Genomic DNA, 19,207 nt, shown 5'->3' with positions numbered 1-19,207 from the left:
GCTATATTCACAGCAGTAAATAATATCCATAGTAACTTTCAGCTTTATTTTTTTTTCTCATTATCTTCCAAGTTTTTTTATTTTTTTAAGGTGAGCAACTGTTGCAAGTTTATTCTAATGACTGTAGAAAACAAAATTTCTATTCTGTATCAGTTTGGCTTCTAGTTCATTCATCTTTACCAAGTATTTCTGTCATACATGGTATTCTTGGATTTTTTTCAATATTAGTGGAAGCAATTAATTAAATCTATATAGGCACAGCCTGATACACTATAAATAGTAGGTTGTCACCCTCAGTGCTCATGTACACAAATCTAATCAGCAAAAATGAGGAAAAATCAGGAAAGAAGAATAAAAATAGATGAGAACAGGTCTTTGCTTCCTATAGTAAACACAAAATCCAATGCTAAAGATGGTGCATTAGGATCTTCAATGCATTTTTTCCTCCTCACAAAGGAGGAAGGAGTGGTTATAAATCTTGTTTTGTCTGTTACTTCTGTCAGTCATTAATTCAAAATACTAAAGCTCCAATAAACACTCTGAATGTAGTTCTGCTTTCTCTACCATCTCAAAAGGGATATAACAAATCCAGAGAAGGGCAGTGACTGTGGTCATAAGTAGGAAGCACTGCCCCATAGAGACTCTCTAAGCAACCTAGGCTTTTTCATGCAGGAAAAAAAGACCTGAGTGGGGCCAGAGAGACTATGAAGAAGTCTCAAAAATGCTGAGTGCCAAATCTTGAGGGACTTCCCAACCACTTCCTTTACTAGGCAACTCTGTGGGCATCAAACGCAATTTTAGAATTCAGGTTCAAAACAAAAAAGGGAGAGGCAGCAGAAAGTAGATCTGTGCAGCTCCGTGCCAAAGAATGTTGTGAATGCTAAAGGTTTATAAGGGTGTATGAAGGATGAATACATCAAAGAGAAACTGATGGTGGTTCCTAAATATAAAGAAACTGCATCCAGCTGTTCTGTAGACATCCATTTTTGCCTCTATTGTAGAGAGAATCCTAACCTAGGTGGTCCTTAGTTATTTCAGGTCTTCAGATAAACCTTATATTTTGGGGTATGTTCCTTGTCAAATCTCATATTCGTTTTCTTTACAGCCAGTGACAGAGGAGAAAGGTGTTGCCCAATACTACTCCTTGTCATTTATAAGAGCAGAACTGATTCCAACAGTTGTGTGAAGCTTACCTCGTACAGCAGGCTGTTGTCACAGCACAAGCAGTTCTGATAAAACATTAATCCATTGTTTAAAGTATATTTAATTCACTGTAATTTTCTGGAGCCTGAAGAGTCTTGCTCTAGCACAATGTGACGTCCTCTCTTTTTCCTTAGGGATGGAGAAGGTGGTTGCTTGTCCATACAAAAGGCCAAACGCTCTTTGTCGGCTCATTTGCTTTCCCTGGGCTGGAGGTGGAACGGCCCAGCTTGCTCAGTGGGGCAGGCTCTTCAGCAGCTCCATAGAAGGTCAGTCATTTGTGTCAATAAAGAAGGCACAAGGTGATTGAGATGGGCAGTCTGAAATGCTCAGTAGTCATTTTTTTTAAGAGAATGTAATGTTCTTGAGAGTGCTGCAATCTTTTTTTCCAGTTGTATATTTACCATAGGCCTTATCCAAAAAGTCATTACATTTAGAATACTGAGTTTACTCAATTTCAGCGCCACTCTGAAACAACCGATGTGTCTCTAGATTATGTAACCACTGCAGGATGTGTGACTGTTTCAGAAACTGTTGGTATGATTAAGAAACAGCAATACAGTGACATATTGTTGATATGTTAAATCAACAAGTGAGCAATGAAGATATAAAAACTAATTTTTACCATTGAGAGGCTGCAAGGAGTGTGTTTCAGTTATCCAGAGTGTCTGCAAGGTTCTGCACTCCTTGTGTCAAAACTGAAGTTTAAGCAATGGTTTTGTAACTGTGAATTGTATTTAGTTACACAGTAATTTCCATGGCTATCAAATTTTATGAGCGCTAAAAAAGATCCACTGCTGAACTGTTTTACGAGGAACCCAGGTCATTTTCCAGACTTTCCACAAAGAAGGTGGAAAACATCAATACTGCAGTTATTCCAGTCTCGTAAATGTTTGCATGCCTCCTATAGACTGCTGCACAAGGCACATCCAGTTTTTCTTGAAATTAAAACAAGCAAACAAACAAAAGGTCTTCTGTTCTGAGGGGAATAAAAGTTACTAAGGAGATGACCTAGGAACAACTGCAAACTCGGATGAACCAAACCAGGCAGCAGCATGCTCCTTCAAAAGTATTTTAATTGTTCTCAGAGAAAGTATAGAAGACACGGACATTTTTCTATGACCATCTGTGGTATTAAGTAGTAGCTTATTCTGACTGTAGTAAAATACTTTGTGTGTCTGAACCCTTGCTTCAATATGGCAGATATGTCTAATGTCAGGGATATTGTAGAAAATTGACATTTTTACTGCTGAATTAATTCCTTATTTTCTCTAAAAAAGGAAAGAAAAATAAAGAATGTTGAAAGTAATATAAGAATAAAATGTTTCTTTTTGTGTAAATATAAAATACTATTAATTTATACTATGATTCCAGGTTTTACTGTGCACAATGTTGGAGGAGCCTGCAAGGAGAAAAACTGGGACTGTAGGATGCTAATATATTTTGTTACCTTTCTGATGTTGGCCTTAAGAAGATATTCTTTACACAATTCTGAGACTTACTGTTATTGAAATTAATGAATTTGTCATTATTAGTAATAATAGTAATAAAGCTGCTTTGAAACTTCAGCTGAGATCAGGACCTTGTATCATTATAAGACAGAATTCCTCATTTAGAGCATTTAGAGCATAAGATCGGTTGGGAAGGCAACAGTTGTGAATAGAAAGAGTGACAGAAACCTAAACCCTCTTTAATCATAGGATTAATAGATAGCAGTAGCAAAAGCACAATGATGTCAGCTGTAAAAAGGATTCATTTAAATAATCCGTATATTCTGTGGAAGAGAATTAAAGGATTTTCTGTAACTTAAACTGATTTTAGTGTTTGTCTTCAAAATGTCAGTAATTCTTTTCCTTCCCTTCTTCCATCTCTTTTCCAGTGTACTCTGTAAGGCTTCCTGGGAGAGAAACTCGTTTTAAGGAGCCTTTTGCAAACGACATGACTACTGTGGTTAATGAAATTGCAAGTGTTTTATTAGAAGATCTGCAAGAAAAACCATTTGCTTTTTTTGGTCACAGGTAAAAATATATGTATTTCTAGATACCTCAGTGAAGAAACTTTATACTCTAGGAGTAGATGAGTACTTATCTTTATCTGCAAAAACTATAGAAAAATACACTTCTGCAAAGGTTTTTCAAGTCAAAAATGGATCTCTAAGACTGAGATTACTTATCACTTCAGGTCCAATGTATTCTAAAAATGGCAGTGTTGTGATCAATTTTTAGTTTACACTGATAAATTATTATTTTGTTTCTTCTTGATATCTGTGTCAGTGGTTATGCTGGAATGAATGCAGCAGGGACCTAACCTTAAACCAAATAGATTTTGAAGATCACACAGTCCCATGTACTCAAAATAATAGTAAGAAACCATTAAAAGAAATACAAGAGAAAGTCAGATTTGTAAATCTAGTCCCATATGAATATACTTTTACAAGTAAATCAGCTAATATCACTATAATTTAAATGTAAACAAAAATGTTAATACAGAACTATAGAGCTCTGTATTTATAGTTTCAATAAATGTCCAAGATGGCCAGCCAGCCCTGAAATTCAGATTATGCTCACATTTTCCAGTTTTTGCCCATGTCTGTGACTACACTGCTTCACTTTCGCTTTTCATTGCAGTTTTGGATCATACATTAGTTTTGCAGTTGCTCTACACTTGAAAGAAAAACATGGACTAGAGCCAATCCACCTTTTCATATCAGGGGCACATGCCCCACATGTAAGTTATGAATCCTTAACAGTGTGAAACAAAACGGCCCTTTAGCTGTTGTAATTAAAACTTTGCGGTGTCTGTATGATGTGCACAGTGAGTTTATGATACCCAGAGTACCAAACAACTATTACTTCTGAATGCACACAGCAAAATGTGCAGAAAAATGAACAGAAAAATGTTCTGTTATCTGCGGGGAAATTAAATTCTGTGTGGCTGGAGAATTTTATGTTATAGAATATTCACAGAGGCTAACTGTAGCCTAAGGAGAATGGGCTCCTTAAGCTAATGTTAGTCTATTTGACTACTCTATGATTTATGATGGTCTTTGGCCTAATACTCAAAGGCAATCCAAACAAAATATGAAGTGCTGTGCCCTGCTCTGTGGCATGCAGTGTAGCTCTCCTAACACCCCTGCGTAAACCTCACTTGCTCGTTTCTGAGCACATTTGCCCTCTTCTGCTTTTCCTCCCCAATCTTTGCTGGCTTTTTTTATGCATTCTCAGTTCCTTCTGCTTCCGTGTTTCTGGTGCTTCTGCTAGTCTTTCTCAGGAAAATAATGAGGATTTGGCTTTTTTTCCCCAGCTCTCCTGTCTTCTGTCATCCTTTGCTATTTCCATCCCTTTGTTTCTGGGGCTCCTTAGCAATATCACATGAGCTCTAGCTCTCTGCTTCATGGAAGCACTTCCTGCAAATTTCCTTAATGCAGGGGCTCTCTCTAGCCCCGCACTACTTGTGTACACCACACGGCTTTGTTTTCCCTTACACAGATTAGTCTTTTAGTTTTATTTCAAAAGTGACAGTTAAACTTGGAAAACAAATCTTGGTTATGTATCTGTGGAAGATACAGACCTTGAGGGTAATCGTGTCTTGCTCAATCTCTATTTTCAGCAAACAGAGCCTATTAATTCAAAAATATTCCATGTAAATGTTAAGCTGGCTGGCCATTGTATTTTGGAACTAGGGAATCCCTGTAGTTTTTTACTAAAATAACTGTTAGTGCAATTACTATTTGAAGTATACTGTATAAAACATGTGCCTCCCCTATGCTGGCAGTCTGAAGCATTTCTTCCCATCAAAAGACTACGTGATATAGAAGATGAAGACATTGTTGCACACCTAAAAATTTTAGGAGGAACTCCTTCTGAGCTGCTGCAAAATGAAGACATCAGTAAACATGTCATTCTTACCTTCAGGGAAGATCTGAGAGTTCTTCAAACATTTTCGTAAGTTTAATACAACTTTATATTATATTTATACCTGTATTTTACATGTATATATTATAGTTTAACTTCTGTGCAATCATGTCAGGTTCTCTTTTCTCTTTTTTAGTAATTTGTTCTAGTTTCTGTTATAGAAAGATTATGAAACAGTAAATAAAGTTTTCTCCGTTGAGTGCTTTTCCATGTATTTTCTGTATTTATGCCAGGTTTATGCCACAGAGCTCACCCTAACAGCCACTGCTACTATTGTAGTAGTGAATATGTCCTGGTAGAACTAGAGTTCTGTGTAGGATCCAAAGTTAACAGCACCTAAAAGGAAGATCTGAACGTCTTTTATTGTTTTCTGAGGCCAATAGGCTCAACTAATTGCGCTTCATGATCACTGCATTCAGCCTCCCCATCCACTGTCCCTGCCTGCGCTAACCCCACTGCACAGACCCGGCATCCATCATCCCTGTGCTGCGAGTAATGCAGGAGTTATGCACGGGAGGAGAAGAAAAACCATTTCATATGTGGAGGCAAAACCTAATATAAGTATCTTATGGAAATGTTTATTACTACAACCTTTTGTATTCACAGTTTTGAGAAGGCAGACAGGAATATTCCCCTCTCCTGTGACATTACCTGCTTTGATGGGTTTGAAGATATAGAACATGATTTAGAAGGTACTTTGCTCAAGTGGTTTTCTTTTTACGCTTAGCTGTCTTTCTGTTGTATCAAATCAGTTAATGAACAGAGTTCCCTAGAATCTTTTTTTTCTCCTTTTAAAATTAAATGGAAATTCATAGAGCAGTCTCAGTACAAACAGTCTCAACCAAATGAATTCATACAGGATTTTAAATTATAATAACCTGGAAATGACTATGTAAAACAATATTTAACATTTCTCTAACACTTTAAATATCTTTTTTCAGCCTGGGATGATATAACAAGTGGTGATATTTCCATTTACAAGCTTCCTGGAGGTCACTTTTATCTGCTGGAACCTTCTAATGAAATTTTTTTGACGAAACACATAACAAGATGCATAGAAAATGCTGATCTATGAGTATTTCTCTCTATTTTTATGACAGATGGCGTAATATTAGTGTTCAGCTCTTAATAAATTACTCTCCATTGCATGCAGTTTCCTCAAAGTTGTTGTGTTCCTACAGAATCTTTACTATATTTCTTGAAAAGGGGACAACTTTTCTCATTCTTAAGAATAAACATTAAGTTTGGATCTTGTTTCTTAAAAATAAAAAATTCCTCCATTTTCCCTCTTCTGATCTTGCACAAGCGCAAATACTTTATTCCATAATCATATTTGGGGGAAAAATAACAATTATATTGTTTTACTTTTTGAGCTTCTTTGTGTGCTAATAGGAAAATGCTAAATATAACTTAATACTGTCAGAAATCCACAATTCTTACAGAAAGATTAAATGAATAGGTACAAATTTATTTAGAATAAGTACAGTTATAGTCTAAAATACAGCATGCATGTAAATGCCCGTTAGGGCCAAACAGCTCATGCTTCAAAGATTTTTAGTGTCAGGCTACACAATATAGAGTTAGTATTGCACTTTCCTAGAAAAGTTAGTTCATTAGCTACTGAAAAGTTAGTTATTAGAGGGAATTATTTTGAGTATTTTAGATCCCATATTTCTCTACCATTGCTTTTGCTTGAGAAATATAGGCATTCATGGCATCCTCCTTTGATAAACCTGCAAAGGAAAGTATGAGTCATTATCTTTCATTATTTATTTGTTCATCTATAGCAGTGATTACATGATGTAAAGTTAATTACTGTAGCACCTTTTTTCAGGTTCCATGCTTCCCATTTGGCTTTGCCTTTCAAATCTAGCATTCCTGGACATTCTGCCAAAATAAATGAATACCTTTATTGATTATCATAAAGATTTACTAGATAATATTTGCTAGATTTCATTAAGATATGGGGGACTAAGCGATGTATTTATAGTAAGAGAAGTACCAATATTAATGTCTCCAACAGTAGCCTGTTTGTAGAATCCATACAGCTCCTTCAGTTCATCATCAGTCGGCCTTGTTTTTAATTTTCTTACATCTTCTGCAGCACTATCAAAGTCAGCCTGGTAAAAGGAAAAAAAAAAAAAAAAAAGAGGTCTTAAATTCCCTCCCAAGTGGCAAAGTCCTCAAATAACCACTTGGGCAAGTGATAACTCTAGATTATTTGGGGTTATTTTTCTGTGAAATAAGTTTAACAAAACTGTAGGTTATTAGAGGGATCCATTTAAGATGTAAATAATCTGTTCATCTTCATGCACCTCACACTTGCCCCAGCCCAGGGCTAGGTGATATTCCCTATCTACTAGGTCTCAGGAGTCTGTAGTTTGTAGTCTTGTGCCCAGGCTCCAAAGTTACCTGTATGATAACACACAGCAACCACATAGTCAACAGTTTTTTGTAATACAGTAATGCAAAAACAGATGGGTACCTAAATATGCTTTGCTAATTAGTTACACTAATTTTTTTAGCTTTTGAATTTGATCTGCATTTCCAAAAGCACAGCGTATCACAGAAGGGTTAGGGCTGGAAGGGACCTCTAGAGATCATCTAGTCCAACCCCCTGCTCCAGCAGGGACACCTAGAGCACGTGGCACAGGGCGGCATCCAGGCGGGTTTTGAAGATCTCCAGAGAAGGAGACTCCACAGCCTCTCTGGGCAGCCTGTTCCAGGGCTCTGTCACCCTCAGAGTAAAAAAGTTCTTCCTCACATGGAGGTGAAACTTCCCATGTTTCAATTTGTGCCCATTATCCCTTGCCTTATTGCCGGCCACTACCAAAAGAAGGAAAATTGAAAAGAGTTTAACTAAAGACTGATGTCCAGGCATCTTTCTTCAAAGAAAGGCCCCTTCAAGGACCCTCAAAGCAGCACGTTCATTGACTTAATGGTAGCTCAGGTGCCGGCTGCCTCAGGGCAGCAGCGCCACGTGCCAGAGGCCCAGCGAGGAGTGCGCCGAGGCCTGGCTGCTCTCCCACCACTCCCTCACCGCTGCCTCCTGAAGGGGAATTGTTTGTGTCTTTCTGTCTGGCAATTTAGTTTGGCTAGTTGGTAACTGCCCAGATATCTAGTTCTGAGCCAGGGAGCCTGCTGAGAATTCCTGCTTTTTGTGCAGCTTTCAATTGCCTTTTTCAAGCAACAAAGGGAGACTGGAACCATCCAGGAAGACAAGCCTGTGAATTTATATCTTCAGGGCTGTGTAGATCCGGGCTGTGCCAAACTGCCCTCTTCCTTCCTTTGGCAAAGCAGCAGGCTCCTACATTTAAAAGAAACACAAGAACACCCGGGGGAAGCACACTAGTTGCCTTTGGAAGGCCTTGGCACAACACAGCTGCTTTTTCTCATCGCAAGACTGTAGCAGTGACTCTGTCACCATTTTTAAGACCAGCACTTTAAGTTGACTGGAACAACTGGTACGTTTGTATCACTTAGACATTAGAGATGAGGTGCTGAATCCAACAGGCTGCCCTGGTAGTTAGGATTTTGAACATGGTCTATTCGTTTCAAGTTTGAAAATTTATGCTGTTGAGTGTAGATATTTTAAATATAATGATGGACTCCCTTCTTTACTCAGAACAACACTGAGAATCAGCAAGACTGCAAATATCACTCGTCTGCCTGAAACACATAAATCTGCTCATCTGGCAGAGTTACTCCGTTAAATTCTAAATCAAAGGATGAACAGATAGTATTCTTAAAGCTAAAACCTCATAGTCTGAAAACATACACTTAGGCATGTGCCGTTTGCTTCTGCTTAATAACAAGAATTATAAGCATTAATAAAATGCAACTCTATCAGAGAATCATAGCAAAATACGAAGTTTGAAGGGTTGGACAGAAAGTCCATCTTTTTGCCCAGATTTCTTTTGCTAACAACTAAACACTGTGAGTCTTTTCTAAGCCAAGCAAATAGGAGGGAGCGCTGAACAACAAATAAAGGATTTTCCTGGAAAAACGAAACACCCAAAATATGTTGCACCTAATTTAGAGAACTCCAAATTACGTCTCCTGATGCAACTACATCAGGCTGTATATAAAAGCTGAATCAATAATGTTGTTATGACCTTACAGCATCTCTTCTCTGAGCATTTTTGGATTCCATCTTCTCTATTGTTTAGTGAAAAAATCAGCACTGTAGCAGGAATTAAACTGATTATGAGAACTATTTTAATTGAAATGACTGGATTTAATTAGCTTGGCTCAGAAATAAAAATGGATTCTGCAGACAACAAAGGCTCTTTATATTCTTTTGACTCCTTGTTCTGTATGAAGGAAATGTAAATACTTCTTCTTCAAAGTTTAATATCAAAAATATAAGAAATGATTATTTGTCTTACTGAGAGTTTGGAGAGCTGTGCGAGATTTCTCAGACCTCAGTTGAACGAGTGGCTTGTTAAACACTTTCTAAAGTATCTCCCAATTTGTCAGAGCTTAAGTAACACCTGAGGGGCCTGACTGGCTTTGTTTTAAACACCAATTACTGGTAGTAGTTTGTGCATCAACACACTCGATGTTTTGTTCGAGAAAATGAATGGACCTCACCACCCTGGAGATTTCTTGCATAGATAAAACTCTATTAAATGACTATTTCATTCTTAATCCAAACATCAGCAGATGTAACACATTTGTTTATGTATACAAGGTACCACAGGAAAACTGTTGTGATGTCTTTATAGCTATCTCTTACACCACAGATCTCCTAATATTATCCATCCACATAGCAGTAAAACAGCATTCACGCTCGGTTGACAGTAAGATTTAAACGTTGCATCAGTAATAAAACAGAGCTAAATTGACTGATTGATTACAGATAAAATATGCTCCTATGTTCATTTTTGCACTGTGGCCAGTACAGTATTTGAGTCTCTGTCCAAACTGGGATACAAAGACTATTCAAGTTGTTGGAAATCTTCCCATTGCCCTGAATTGTTGACTGAACCTTCACAATAAGAATGAACCAGAACGGTTGTTAGACTTACACAAAGGACCACTCAAAAAAACAAAAATCGAGAAAGGAGACCATTAACTTCTTATCTTATGCTTAATATACTTTTATTTGATTCATATGCAAATATAGACACTGTTTTAAAATATATGCAGGGACATATCTTCTGCCCCAAAAAAGAGTCAGAAATGAAATTTTAATACTCAAAATTTCTTTCCTTAAGCACCCTTACCCAAGGGAAGATGTTGTTTAGGATTTGCCTGCTTACACAACATGCTTAGTGGCATTTGAAAAAACGTAATTTCCTTTTAATCATGTGCTGGTAAAATTCCCTTTAACTCTCTGGATTAAAAGCAGAAGTATTTTTTGTAGAGACGTATTTATGGACACACAAATGCATAAAAATATACACAGACATTAAAAATAAATGCACAAAATACTCTCAGACTATTACCACGTAATAATAACGTAGTGGGGGAAAAAAAAAAAAACAAACCTCGAATGAATTCCTCATTTCCAGCACAGTGTTTTAGCAGTTTGCAAAACTAATCCTAGAGATACTGCACAGTCTCCTTGGTGAAAACAGTATTTTATCCATTTGTCCTTAAATTCCCCTAGAGCTTGATTTAAAGACGTTTTATGGGTACGGATGGTAGCTGTCAACCAAAATGATAATGGATAAGAAACCTCTGCAATATTTAAATGCAGAACGTGTAGAATCCTGTATTTCAACCATGGATTTTCCTAGGGAGGTATAACCATATGTAATAATAGCATCCTACTGTACTCAGCTCTTTCTAATAGTGATTTATTGTTCATTTTTAAAGTATCAGAAACTTGTTTTCTACAGCGAACAAAAGATAAGCCGAAATGTGATTTCAATGACTGTTAATTAAACAAAAGTGTTGTTACGTTTGGGGCCCAGGAGTCCTGACCCACCAATAAAGGTCCAAGCCTCGAGCTGCGGAGCACCCCAAGGCCGCTCGCCCGCGGTCGCCGCGCAGAAGAAACCGCTGGGCTCCTGCGCCGTGCCCAAGCACCCGGGTCAGGCGTAGCTCACACGTGTAGCGAGGCTGGGATAAACGGGCTTGCAGCGCTTAACGCGAGAGGGACAGCAGAGAACTGCGGAATTCTGCTGGGCATGGGCAATGTAAGGGAAATACTCGCGCTCTGCTCCAAAGGTAGGAGGCTACCTGCCAGCAGAGAGGATTACTCCTCGGGAACTGCTCAAATCTCGTAAGGCTGAAGGTTATGGCTAAACGGTGCTCCTGGTGGTCTCGTTGTCTTATGAAACACACATATCCTTCAAAATGCAACCTCTCAAAAAACGCACATAACCTAAAAAAGTCCACCACTCCCTTAAAAATTACTCATGTTTCCCCAAAGGACATACACCATTGATTCTCAGTTAGAAGTTTCCCTTTGTGTTTTTAGCTCTAAATAACAATATCTTTAAAAAACTTCAAGTTTGCAAAAGCAAACTCAGGCCGACACATGAACAGTTGTTGCACACTCTCAGCACGTAAGTCTCCCCTCTCAACATAACTACATGACCCATGTTCACCTCATATTTTGAACATGATATATTTTTACCAAACCCAATGCACTATTCAACCTCCCAAGGCTCATGGAAATCTCCCACGCTGCAGGATAACCTCGATTTTGCATTAGTAATCCTCGTGCCATAGAAGTGCCGCTGCCTCGCACGCAGCATTACGCTGCGGAGGCTGCGGCACATCCCTCCCTCCCTCCCTTCCCCGCTGCATCCAGCTCTGTCTCTCCCACACGCCGAAGCGCCTACCTGGAGCGCCATGATGCTGCGCCGGGGCGCGGGCCGCGGCCGCCCTCCTCGCCCCGTGCGGCGCTGCCGATGTGGCCCAGGCGCCGCGCTCGCTGGCAGCCCTGCGGCGGGGGCCGAGCTTCGCCGCGCGCCTCGGAGCGGGCACGAAGCGGCCTCCCCTCGGCGGCCGCTCTGCGCAGCGCAGCGCAGCGCAGCCCGCCGGGCCTCGCACCGGGCAGGGGGGTCGCGGGCGCCTCGGGAGCGCTGCTGCGCGCCCTGGCTCTGCCCTCCACCCACCCCGAGCCTGGCGGTGCCTTTTTCTAGGTATTCACACATCACACAGCATCACAGCATGGTGAGGTTGGAAGGGGCCTCTCGAGATCATCTAGTCCAACCCCCTGCTCCAGCAGGGACACCTAGAGCACGTGGCACAGGGTGGCATCCAGGCGGGTTTGGGAGATCTCCAGAGAAGGAGACTCCACAGCCTCTCTGGGCAGCCCGTTCCAGGGCTCTGTCACCCTCACAGTAAAGAAGTTCTTCCTCACATGGAGATGGAACTTCCTGCGTTTTAATTTGCACCCATTGCCCCTTGTCCTGTCACTGGCCACCGACACCGAGACTTTGGCCCCAACCTCTATACATTCTCCCCTCAGATATTTGTACATATTAATATTCTTTTTGTTCCTTCAGAAAAACTGAGCTTGGGCCACATTTCTGCAGCTCTCGAGTAAGGCCTAAGCAAAGGAACACAGCCAAGTTTCCAAGTCATTTGCTTGAAAAAAGAGTCTCTTTGGAGAGACCTACTGTGAATCTGATGTGAATTGCAATCAGCCTCATTATTGTCACTGTTCCTCCTGCCGCTGCCCCTGTCCCTTTGCCTGCCTTGTCTGGGGATGTGGCGCGTTGCCCAACCGGGACTGCCCCAGCACCAAAGCGAAAAAGCCAGAGATCATTCGGGCCCTGCCGGATGCACACAGTTACACAAACAAAATACCCCAAGAATGTAGATGCCATTTTCTTCATTTTATTAAAGACAGAATAAAAGAGTGTCAAAAGAATTCACAAACTAGCCTAAAATTGGACATGTTAAAGGAAAAAAAAATCACTGCTTATCTGTTATATCAGTTCATAAATCCTTTTATTGCTTCAGTATATTTATACTCATCATTCCTTAAGCGTGGTTTAACCATAACACTTTTTAAGTCCGTTGACTTCCATAAACCCATTTAAAAACACTGTTTTCTTCCAGCTCAGTGCGAGGTCAAATTAAACTGAGGTTTAAAGAGAAAGCAAAGCCAGTGAACTCTGTAAACATAAACTGAGTTCAATAACCTTTGAAATGAACTCAGGCAACTCCTGGCTCTAAAACAACAGCAAGTCCCATGCAGGTACACGAAGCCACGTGCAGTATTACGTGCTAAGGTAAATACAGAAATGGAAGGTATTTTTAAACATGTGTTAACACTTCATAGCAGAGGCTGAGACGCACCTGGCACAATCAGTTCTCACCTGTCACCTGCCATGCACTACAGGTAACGTGTGACACTGCGTCATGCACGCAGCTCTGAAACACAGCGAGAGACCAGGAGAGTCTCTCACTGCAGTAATGTCAACACAAAACTCCTACTGGTTTCCATTTGCCATGATTTCACTACTTACATAACAAAATGTATGTATTATTAATACTATTAAAAACTTGTTGAGAGTAACTTATGAGAGAAACACCCAATAATCAGGAGACGCCAGCGCTAAACCTGCCACAAAACCCAGGGCCTAGCGTGGCCTGGGCCGCCCCCCAACGCCGCGTGGCTCCCGGCGCAGGGAAGGCGAGTGGGGCCGCAGCTGTCGCTCCAAAGGGATCGGGACAGCGCTGCGCGGATCGGGCGGTGCTGCGCGGATCGGGCGGTGCTGCCCGGACTGGGGCGGTGCTGCCCGGACCGGGCCGGAGCGGTCCGGATCGGGGTGGTGCTGCCGGGATCGGGGTGGTGCTGCCCGGATCGGGGCGGTGCTGCGCGGACCGGGGCGGTGCTGCCCGGATCGGGGCGGTGCTGCGCGGATCGGGGCGGTGCTGCGCGGACCGGGGCGGTGCTGCCCGGATCGGGGCGGTGCTGCGCGGACCGGGGCGGTGCTGCCCGGATCGGGGCGGTGCTGCACGGATCGGGGCGGTGCTGCGCGGACCGGGGCGGTGCTGCCCGGATCGGGGCGGTGCTGCGCGGACCGGGGCGGTGCTGCCGGGATCGGGGTGGTGCTGCCCGGATCGGGCGGTGCTGCGCGGACCGGGGCGGTGCTGCGCGGATCGGGGCGGTGCTGCCCGGACCGGGGCGGTGCTGCCCGGATCGGGGCGGTGCTGCCGGGATCGGGGCGGTGCTGCCCGGACCGGGGCGGTGCTGCGCGGATCGGGGCGGTGCTGCCGGGATCGGGGCGGTGCTGCCCGGACCGGGGCGGTGCTGCCGGGATCGGGGCGGTGCTGCCCGGACCGGGGCGGTGCTGCCCGGATCGGGGCGGTGCTGCGCGGATCGGGGCGGTGCTGCGCGGATCGGGGCGGTGCTGCCGGGATCGGGGCGGTGCTGCGCGGACCGGGGCGGTGCTGCCCGGATCGGGGCGGTGCTGCCGGGATCGGGGCGGTGCTGTGCGGACCGGGGCGGTGCTGCCGGGATCGGGGCGGTGCTGCCCGGACCGGGGCGGTGCTGCCGGGATCGGGGCGGTGCTGCCCGGACCGGGGCGGTGCTGCCGGGATCGGGGCGGTGCTGCGCGGATCGGGGCGGTGCTGCCGGGACCGGGGCGGTGCTGCCGGGACCGGGGCGGTGCTGCCCGGACCGGGGCGGTGCTGCCCGGACCGGGGTGGTGCTGCGCGGACCGGGGCGGTGCTGCGCGGATCGGGCGGTGCTGCCGGGACCGGGGCGGTGCTGCCCGGACCGGGGCGGTGCTGCCCGGATCGGGGCGGTGCTGCCCGGATCGGGGCGGTGCTGCCCGGACCGGGGCGGTGCTGCCGGGACCGAGGCGGTGCTGCCCGGACCGGGGCGGTGCTGCCCGGACCGGGGCGGTGCTGCCCGGATCGGGGCGGTGCTGCCCGGATCGGGGCGGTGCTGCCCGGATCGGGGCGGTGCTGTGCGGACCGGGGCGGTGCTGCCGGGATCAGGGCGGTGCTGCGCGGGCCGGGGCGGTGCTGCCGGGATCGGGGCGGTGCTGCGCGGACCGGGGCGGTGCTGCCGGGATCGGGGCGGTGCTGCCCGGACCGGGGCGGTGCTGCCGGGACCGGGGCGGTGCTGCGCGGATCGGGGCGGTGCTGCCCGGACCGGGGCGGTGCTGCACGGATCGGGGCGGTGCTGCGCGGATCGGGGCGGTGCTGCCCGGATCGGGGCGGTGCTGCCGGGATCGGGGCGGAGCGGCCCCGTGCGCCAGCGTGGGCGGGCCCGGAGCTGCCGCGCTGCCGGGGCCGGCCTCGCTGCGGAGGCGCGGGCGGAGGCCGCGCGGGCGGGCAGGGCCCCCTGGCGGTCGGCGGGGCCTGTTGCGCGGCCCGGGAGCTGCCCCGGGGGCTTTCGGGAAGCGCCGGGAAGGCCGGTTTGGACCGGGCGGTGGAGGTGAGTGTGGAAGGGAGCCGGGCTGATCCTCGCGGCGGGGCCTCACAGGGCCGCTTGTTTATTATTATTTTATCTCCCTACTTCATTTCCGGAGGAGAAGGTGCCTCGGGAGAGGCGGAGGCCGCTGCCACGCGCTCGCGCGCGCCTTCCCGCTCGTGCCCGGGGCTGCGGCGGCCTCGCGGCTCTGCAGGCGCTGCCTGGTAGGAGAAACCCCGGCCGGGAGGCCCGGTCTGGTGCCGGGCGCCCTCCCGCGGAGCCCTCCTCCTCCTCCTCCTCCCCAGCGGGAGGTGCGGGCGGTTGCGGCCTCGCTTCGCTCCTTCCCAGCGCGAGGGCAGGAGGGAGGCCCTGGGCAGCGCGGCCCGGGCCACTGAAAGGTCTTTGCCGGGGAAGCCGTGCGGAGGCCGGCGCGGAATGGCCTTTCTTCATTGAAAACACGGGAGCTTATTAGAGTCTGCAGCGTAAAAGGAATTAAGACACGGAGTGAAGAGTGACAAGGCAAATCAAGTAATTTTTAAAGTTATAGTCAGGAATTCCGAGTTTGTATTTTGATTCAGCATTTTTTTCCATATAGGGGGCATAGGAAAATAATTCTAAAATGCAAATAGGCAATCGTGAAAACTAAGCAGTTCCTTTGTCCTTTTTTTTCTTTTTTCTTTTTTTTTTCCATCTTTATTTTTACCCGTAAAACCTCTTTTTTGTTTGTTTGAGTTTTTTGTTTGTTTTGTTTTCCTTCAGCTTCAGAAGGATCTCTGCATCAGGGATGCCTTGCTCTTGAGTCTATTCCGTTAATTAAAATTAGTAAATAAAATGGCAATATGTAGCTTTCGTAGGTTGCTACTCTGTGCATTCTGCAAGATTTCTTGTCAAGGATAAGCACTGAGCTCATGCAAAGAGGAAGCTAATGATAGTTGCCAGCATCACTTTGAGATTTGGGGTTTCTCTGCTGGGCCCCGAGGAGAAAGTTTGGGTAATGATGTCCACAGCGAACATTAGAGTATTTGAACTACAGTTTGCTGCCTTCTTCTCTTCACAGCTAAGTGGCAAAACATAAAAGAACATCAGGATGCCTGTGATTCAGCGTGGGACTGCATCGCTGCGCAAGGCAAAGAAAATCAATGTGAAAATAAGTTTAGATGACCCCTACGTTATTCAGTGGAAAGCCATAGAGGGCGATGATATGCATTTTATACTACAGACTTTAGAAGAAAGGATTAAACATATTGGACTTAAAAAGATTGAGGCTCCAAGGAAGAAAAGACGTTCCGCTACAAAAAAGCAAATGGCAAGAGAGGGTGATATTGCCAGCAGTGAACTCCCTAAAGAGGAGGAGACAGAAGGCAGTCGCCCAGAACCAGGATGGTCTGATCTAAATATCAGAAGGCAGCTGGCCATTGGAATTAATGAAGTTACAAAAGCTTTGGAAAAAAATGAACTTATTCTCATGCTGGTGTGTAAATCTGCAAAACCTGACATGATCACATCGCATCTCATTCCTCTGAGTGCAAGTCGAGCAACCCCAGCAGGTCAGGTTCCCCGTCTCAGTGAAACCATCGCGCCGCTTCTTGGCCTAAGCTCCGTTCTAGCGCTAGGCTTTAAAAGGCAGTCTGATAAATTCACTGAGGTGGTGGAAGCAATAATTCCAAAGATACCTGCCTTGGAAGTGCCGTGGATTATTCAGTACGGAGCTGAACAGTCTGTGGCAGATGCACATTCGGATTCTTCAGAAACTCAAGATCCGGAGCAGCTTGCGGAACCACCGGGGGAAGAGCCTGCAAGCCAGAAGCGGAAGCGTGCGGAAAGCAATCAGCCTGGCTTTTCAAAGGTAGTTCTGCAGCCTTTGAAAATCAAGAAGCTTCTTCCAAATCCCAATAAGATAAAGAAACCTCCTCGCAAGAAGAGAAAAGCTCTCTCAATGTAACTGATTTTAGTCCAGCTCTGGTGATTTCATTTTTCAGTCACTATCAAACACTGAATGATGTTATAAGACTTTACAGTGTGAAGCACTGTTCAGTGTAAGCTGAAGTCAGCTCTGCTGCTTTCAGTTGAGGGTCCTTCTGCTTTTGTATTAAAGAGTATGGCTGAAATGTCTCTGTGTGTGTGTATGTAGGGCTATTAAATACTTAACTTGCATTTTGAGATCGGGAATTAAAATCAAGTGCATGAACATCTTGAGGTCCTATCAGATATATCCATGAAATTAGTCTAAAGCATTAACCAAACTTTGCATTTTTATATAGATGAAACACACTGAACAGGAACCACTCTAATTGAAGTGTAATTGCTCAAACTAGTAGATACCAAAATTGGAAGTTTATTTAAACAATGTCTGTGCTGGTAAAACTTTTTAGAAACTGGTTCAATGCCTGTTTCATGTAAACAGCTGATAGTGCAGGCAAACTTCCCTTTTGGACTTTGATACTTTGCTCTGCTGGACACTGAGCTTGTTTTGGTCAAGGACACGTATAGACTTGGATTTCAACCGTGTTTTGTGTCTGATATGCTAAAGAACAAAACTTTGCTTTCCATATACAGAACAAGACCAAATTACTGCTTTGCTGCATTCTGAAAAAGAACCCTATGCAAATTACATTTTTTTCCCCACAGGATCTGTGCATTAGACTATTGTAGATTAATTTTTAAAGGGAGTCTAAAATTATTTCCCAGTAAGTCCATATAACCTAGGTACTGGTGTTGGTTATGTTGCTAACACTGGGTACATTTTCAGTGGCTTGCAGTGGTTTTACAGCCATCAACTTTTGAGTTTCCTTTAATATTAGTGAGGACTACAAACAGTTCCCTAGGAAAACAGTTGTTCTGTAGGAAGGAAGGGTAATGGTGCTGCCACTCACATGCCATCAAAGTCAACAACATGGGAATTTAGATGCAGCTCAGTGTTCTAACAAGTCACTATTGTGATACAACAGAGGAAAGATCAAAATATCTTGTGGGAGTTTACTTTGTTGTTTCTTTAAGGTGGCGTTTTCAGAGATTTTATCCTTTTCAGTGCCATCAGCTAGCTAACCTGTATTTTGGGTTTGTTTAGAGGCAACTTAAATTCATGTTGTCAACTAAAAAGGGAGGCAATAGCAATAATCATGAGGCTCCCTGAAGATTAAACAAAATAAATAGAGATATTTATTTAGTGCAATTTTTTTGGCCCTCCTTTGCCGGAGGTGGCAAAGAAGAGTTGCTTTTGCTTTAGGTTTATAGATGCATAAAACTATAAGGGCACGCTAGAACTGGTGCTTTTAATTCCCAGGCTAGCTTACTCTAACAGCACATTTAAAACCGAGTGTCCAAGTGTGACCATTCCCTTTAGTGAAGCACATACATGTTGCAGCAGTTATCTTTTACGCACCTTGCTGCCTGCGCAGGACTGTAGCTCCCTTCAGGTATTTGGGGAGTTACTCTGGGGAAGGAATTTCCGGAGAGATTTCAGCAGACTGGCCGGAAGGGCTGGGGGGAGAACTGTGCAGTTGGCCCTGCTGTGTTCTCAGGAACCCATCTCCTCGTTCTTGGTGGCAAGTCCAGGGCACAGACAGGTTCCGTTTCTGGCGCGGCTCCCTCGGAGAACCCACACCGGGAATACCCTGCAGCTCAGCCTCTGCTCCGGCAGCTCCTGCACTTTCTACTTCCCAGCGACCATCTCCTGGTGGGGCAGGCTCAAGATCCATGTCCTCTGGAAGCCTGTGATGCTCCAGTGAATTACTTGAGGTAAAGCAAAGGGCTATTCAAA

The 19,207-nt window shown here is 44.7% G+C and overlaps 3 protein-coding genes across 3 annotated transcripts; 2 read left to right on the top strand and 1 right to left on the bottom strand.

Annotated features, from left to right (window-relative positions):
• The first annotated feature begins 1,339 nt into the window (after window positions 1-1,339).
• OLAH (oleoyl-ACP hydrolase) lies at window positions 1,340-6,225 on the top strand. Its single transcript, XM_010228452.2, has 6 exons — window positions 1,340-1,469; window positions 3,080-3,218; window positions 3,828-3,927; window positions 4,975-5,144; window positions 5,721-5,806; window positions 6,056-6,225. Exons 1-6 carry the CDS (start codon window positions 1,340-1,342, stop codon window positions 6,187-6,189), a joined length of 759 nt encoding a protein of 252 aa, XP_010226754.2. The 3' UTR covers window positions 6,190-6,225.
• A 383-nt stretch (window positions 6,226-6,608) lies between these two features.
• ACBD7 (acyl-CoA binding domain containing 7) lies at window positions 6,609-11,923 on the bottom strand. The gene is made up of 5 exons (XM_088533573.1): window positions 11,912-11,923; window positions 10,050-10,104; window positions 7,117-7,278; window positions 6,939-7,001; window positions 6,609-6,847 (listed from the first exon to the last, which is right to left on the bottom strand). Exons 1-5 carry the CDS (start codon window positions 11,921-11,923, stop codon window positions 6,774-6,776), a joined length of 366 nt encoding a protein of 121 aa, XP_088389699.1. The 3' UTR covers window positions 6,609-6,773.
• A 4,584-nt stretch (window positions 11,924-16,507) lies between these two features.
• Window positions 16,508-17,400, top strand: RPP38 (ribonuclease P/MRP subunit p38). Its single transcript, XM_010227042.2, has one exon. The coding sequence runs from the start codon at window positions 16,535-16,537 to the stop codon at window positions 17,387-17,389; it is 855 nt and encodes a 284-aa protein (XP_010225344.2). The 5' UTR covers window positions 16,508-16,534; the 3' UTR covers window positions 17,390-17,400.
• Window positions 17,401-19,207: the final 1,807 nt, after the last annotated feature.

Source organism: Tinamus guttatus, unplaced genomic scaffold, assembly GCF_059628265.1.
Source record: "Tinamus guttatus ecotype Peru unplaced genomic scaffold, ASM5962826v1 Tinamus_guttatus_pri_ptg000509l, whole genome shotgun sequence".
NCBI classification, from domain to species: domain Eukaryota; kingdom Metazoa; phylum Chordata; class Aves; order Tinamiformes; family Tinamidae; genus Tinamus; species Tinamus guttatus.
Note: the sequence above shows the minus strand (reverse complement) of the source record. Positions and strands in the feature narration are given on the sequence as shown.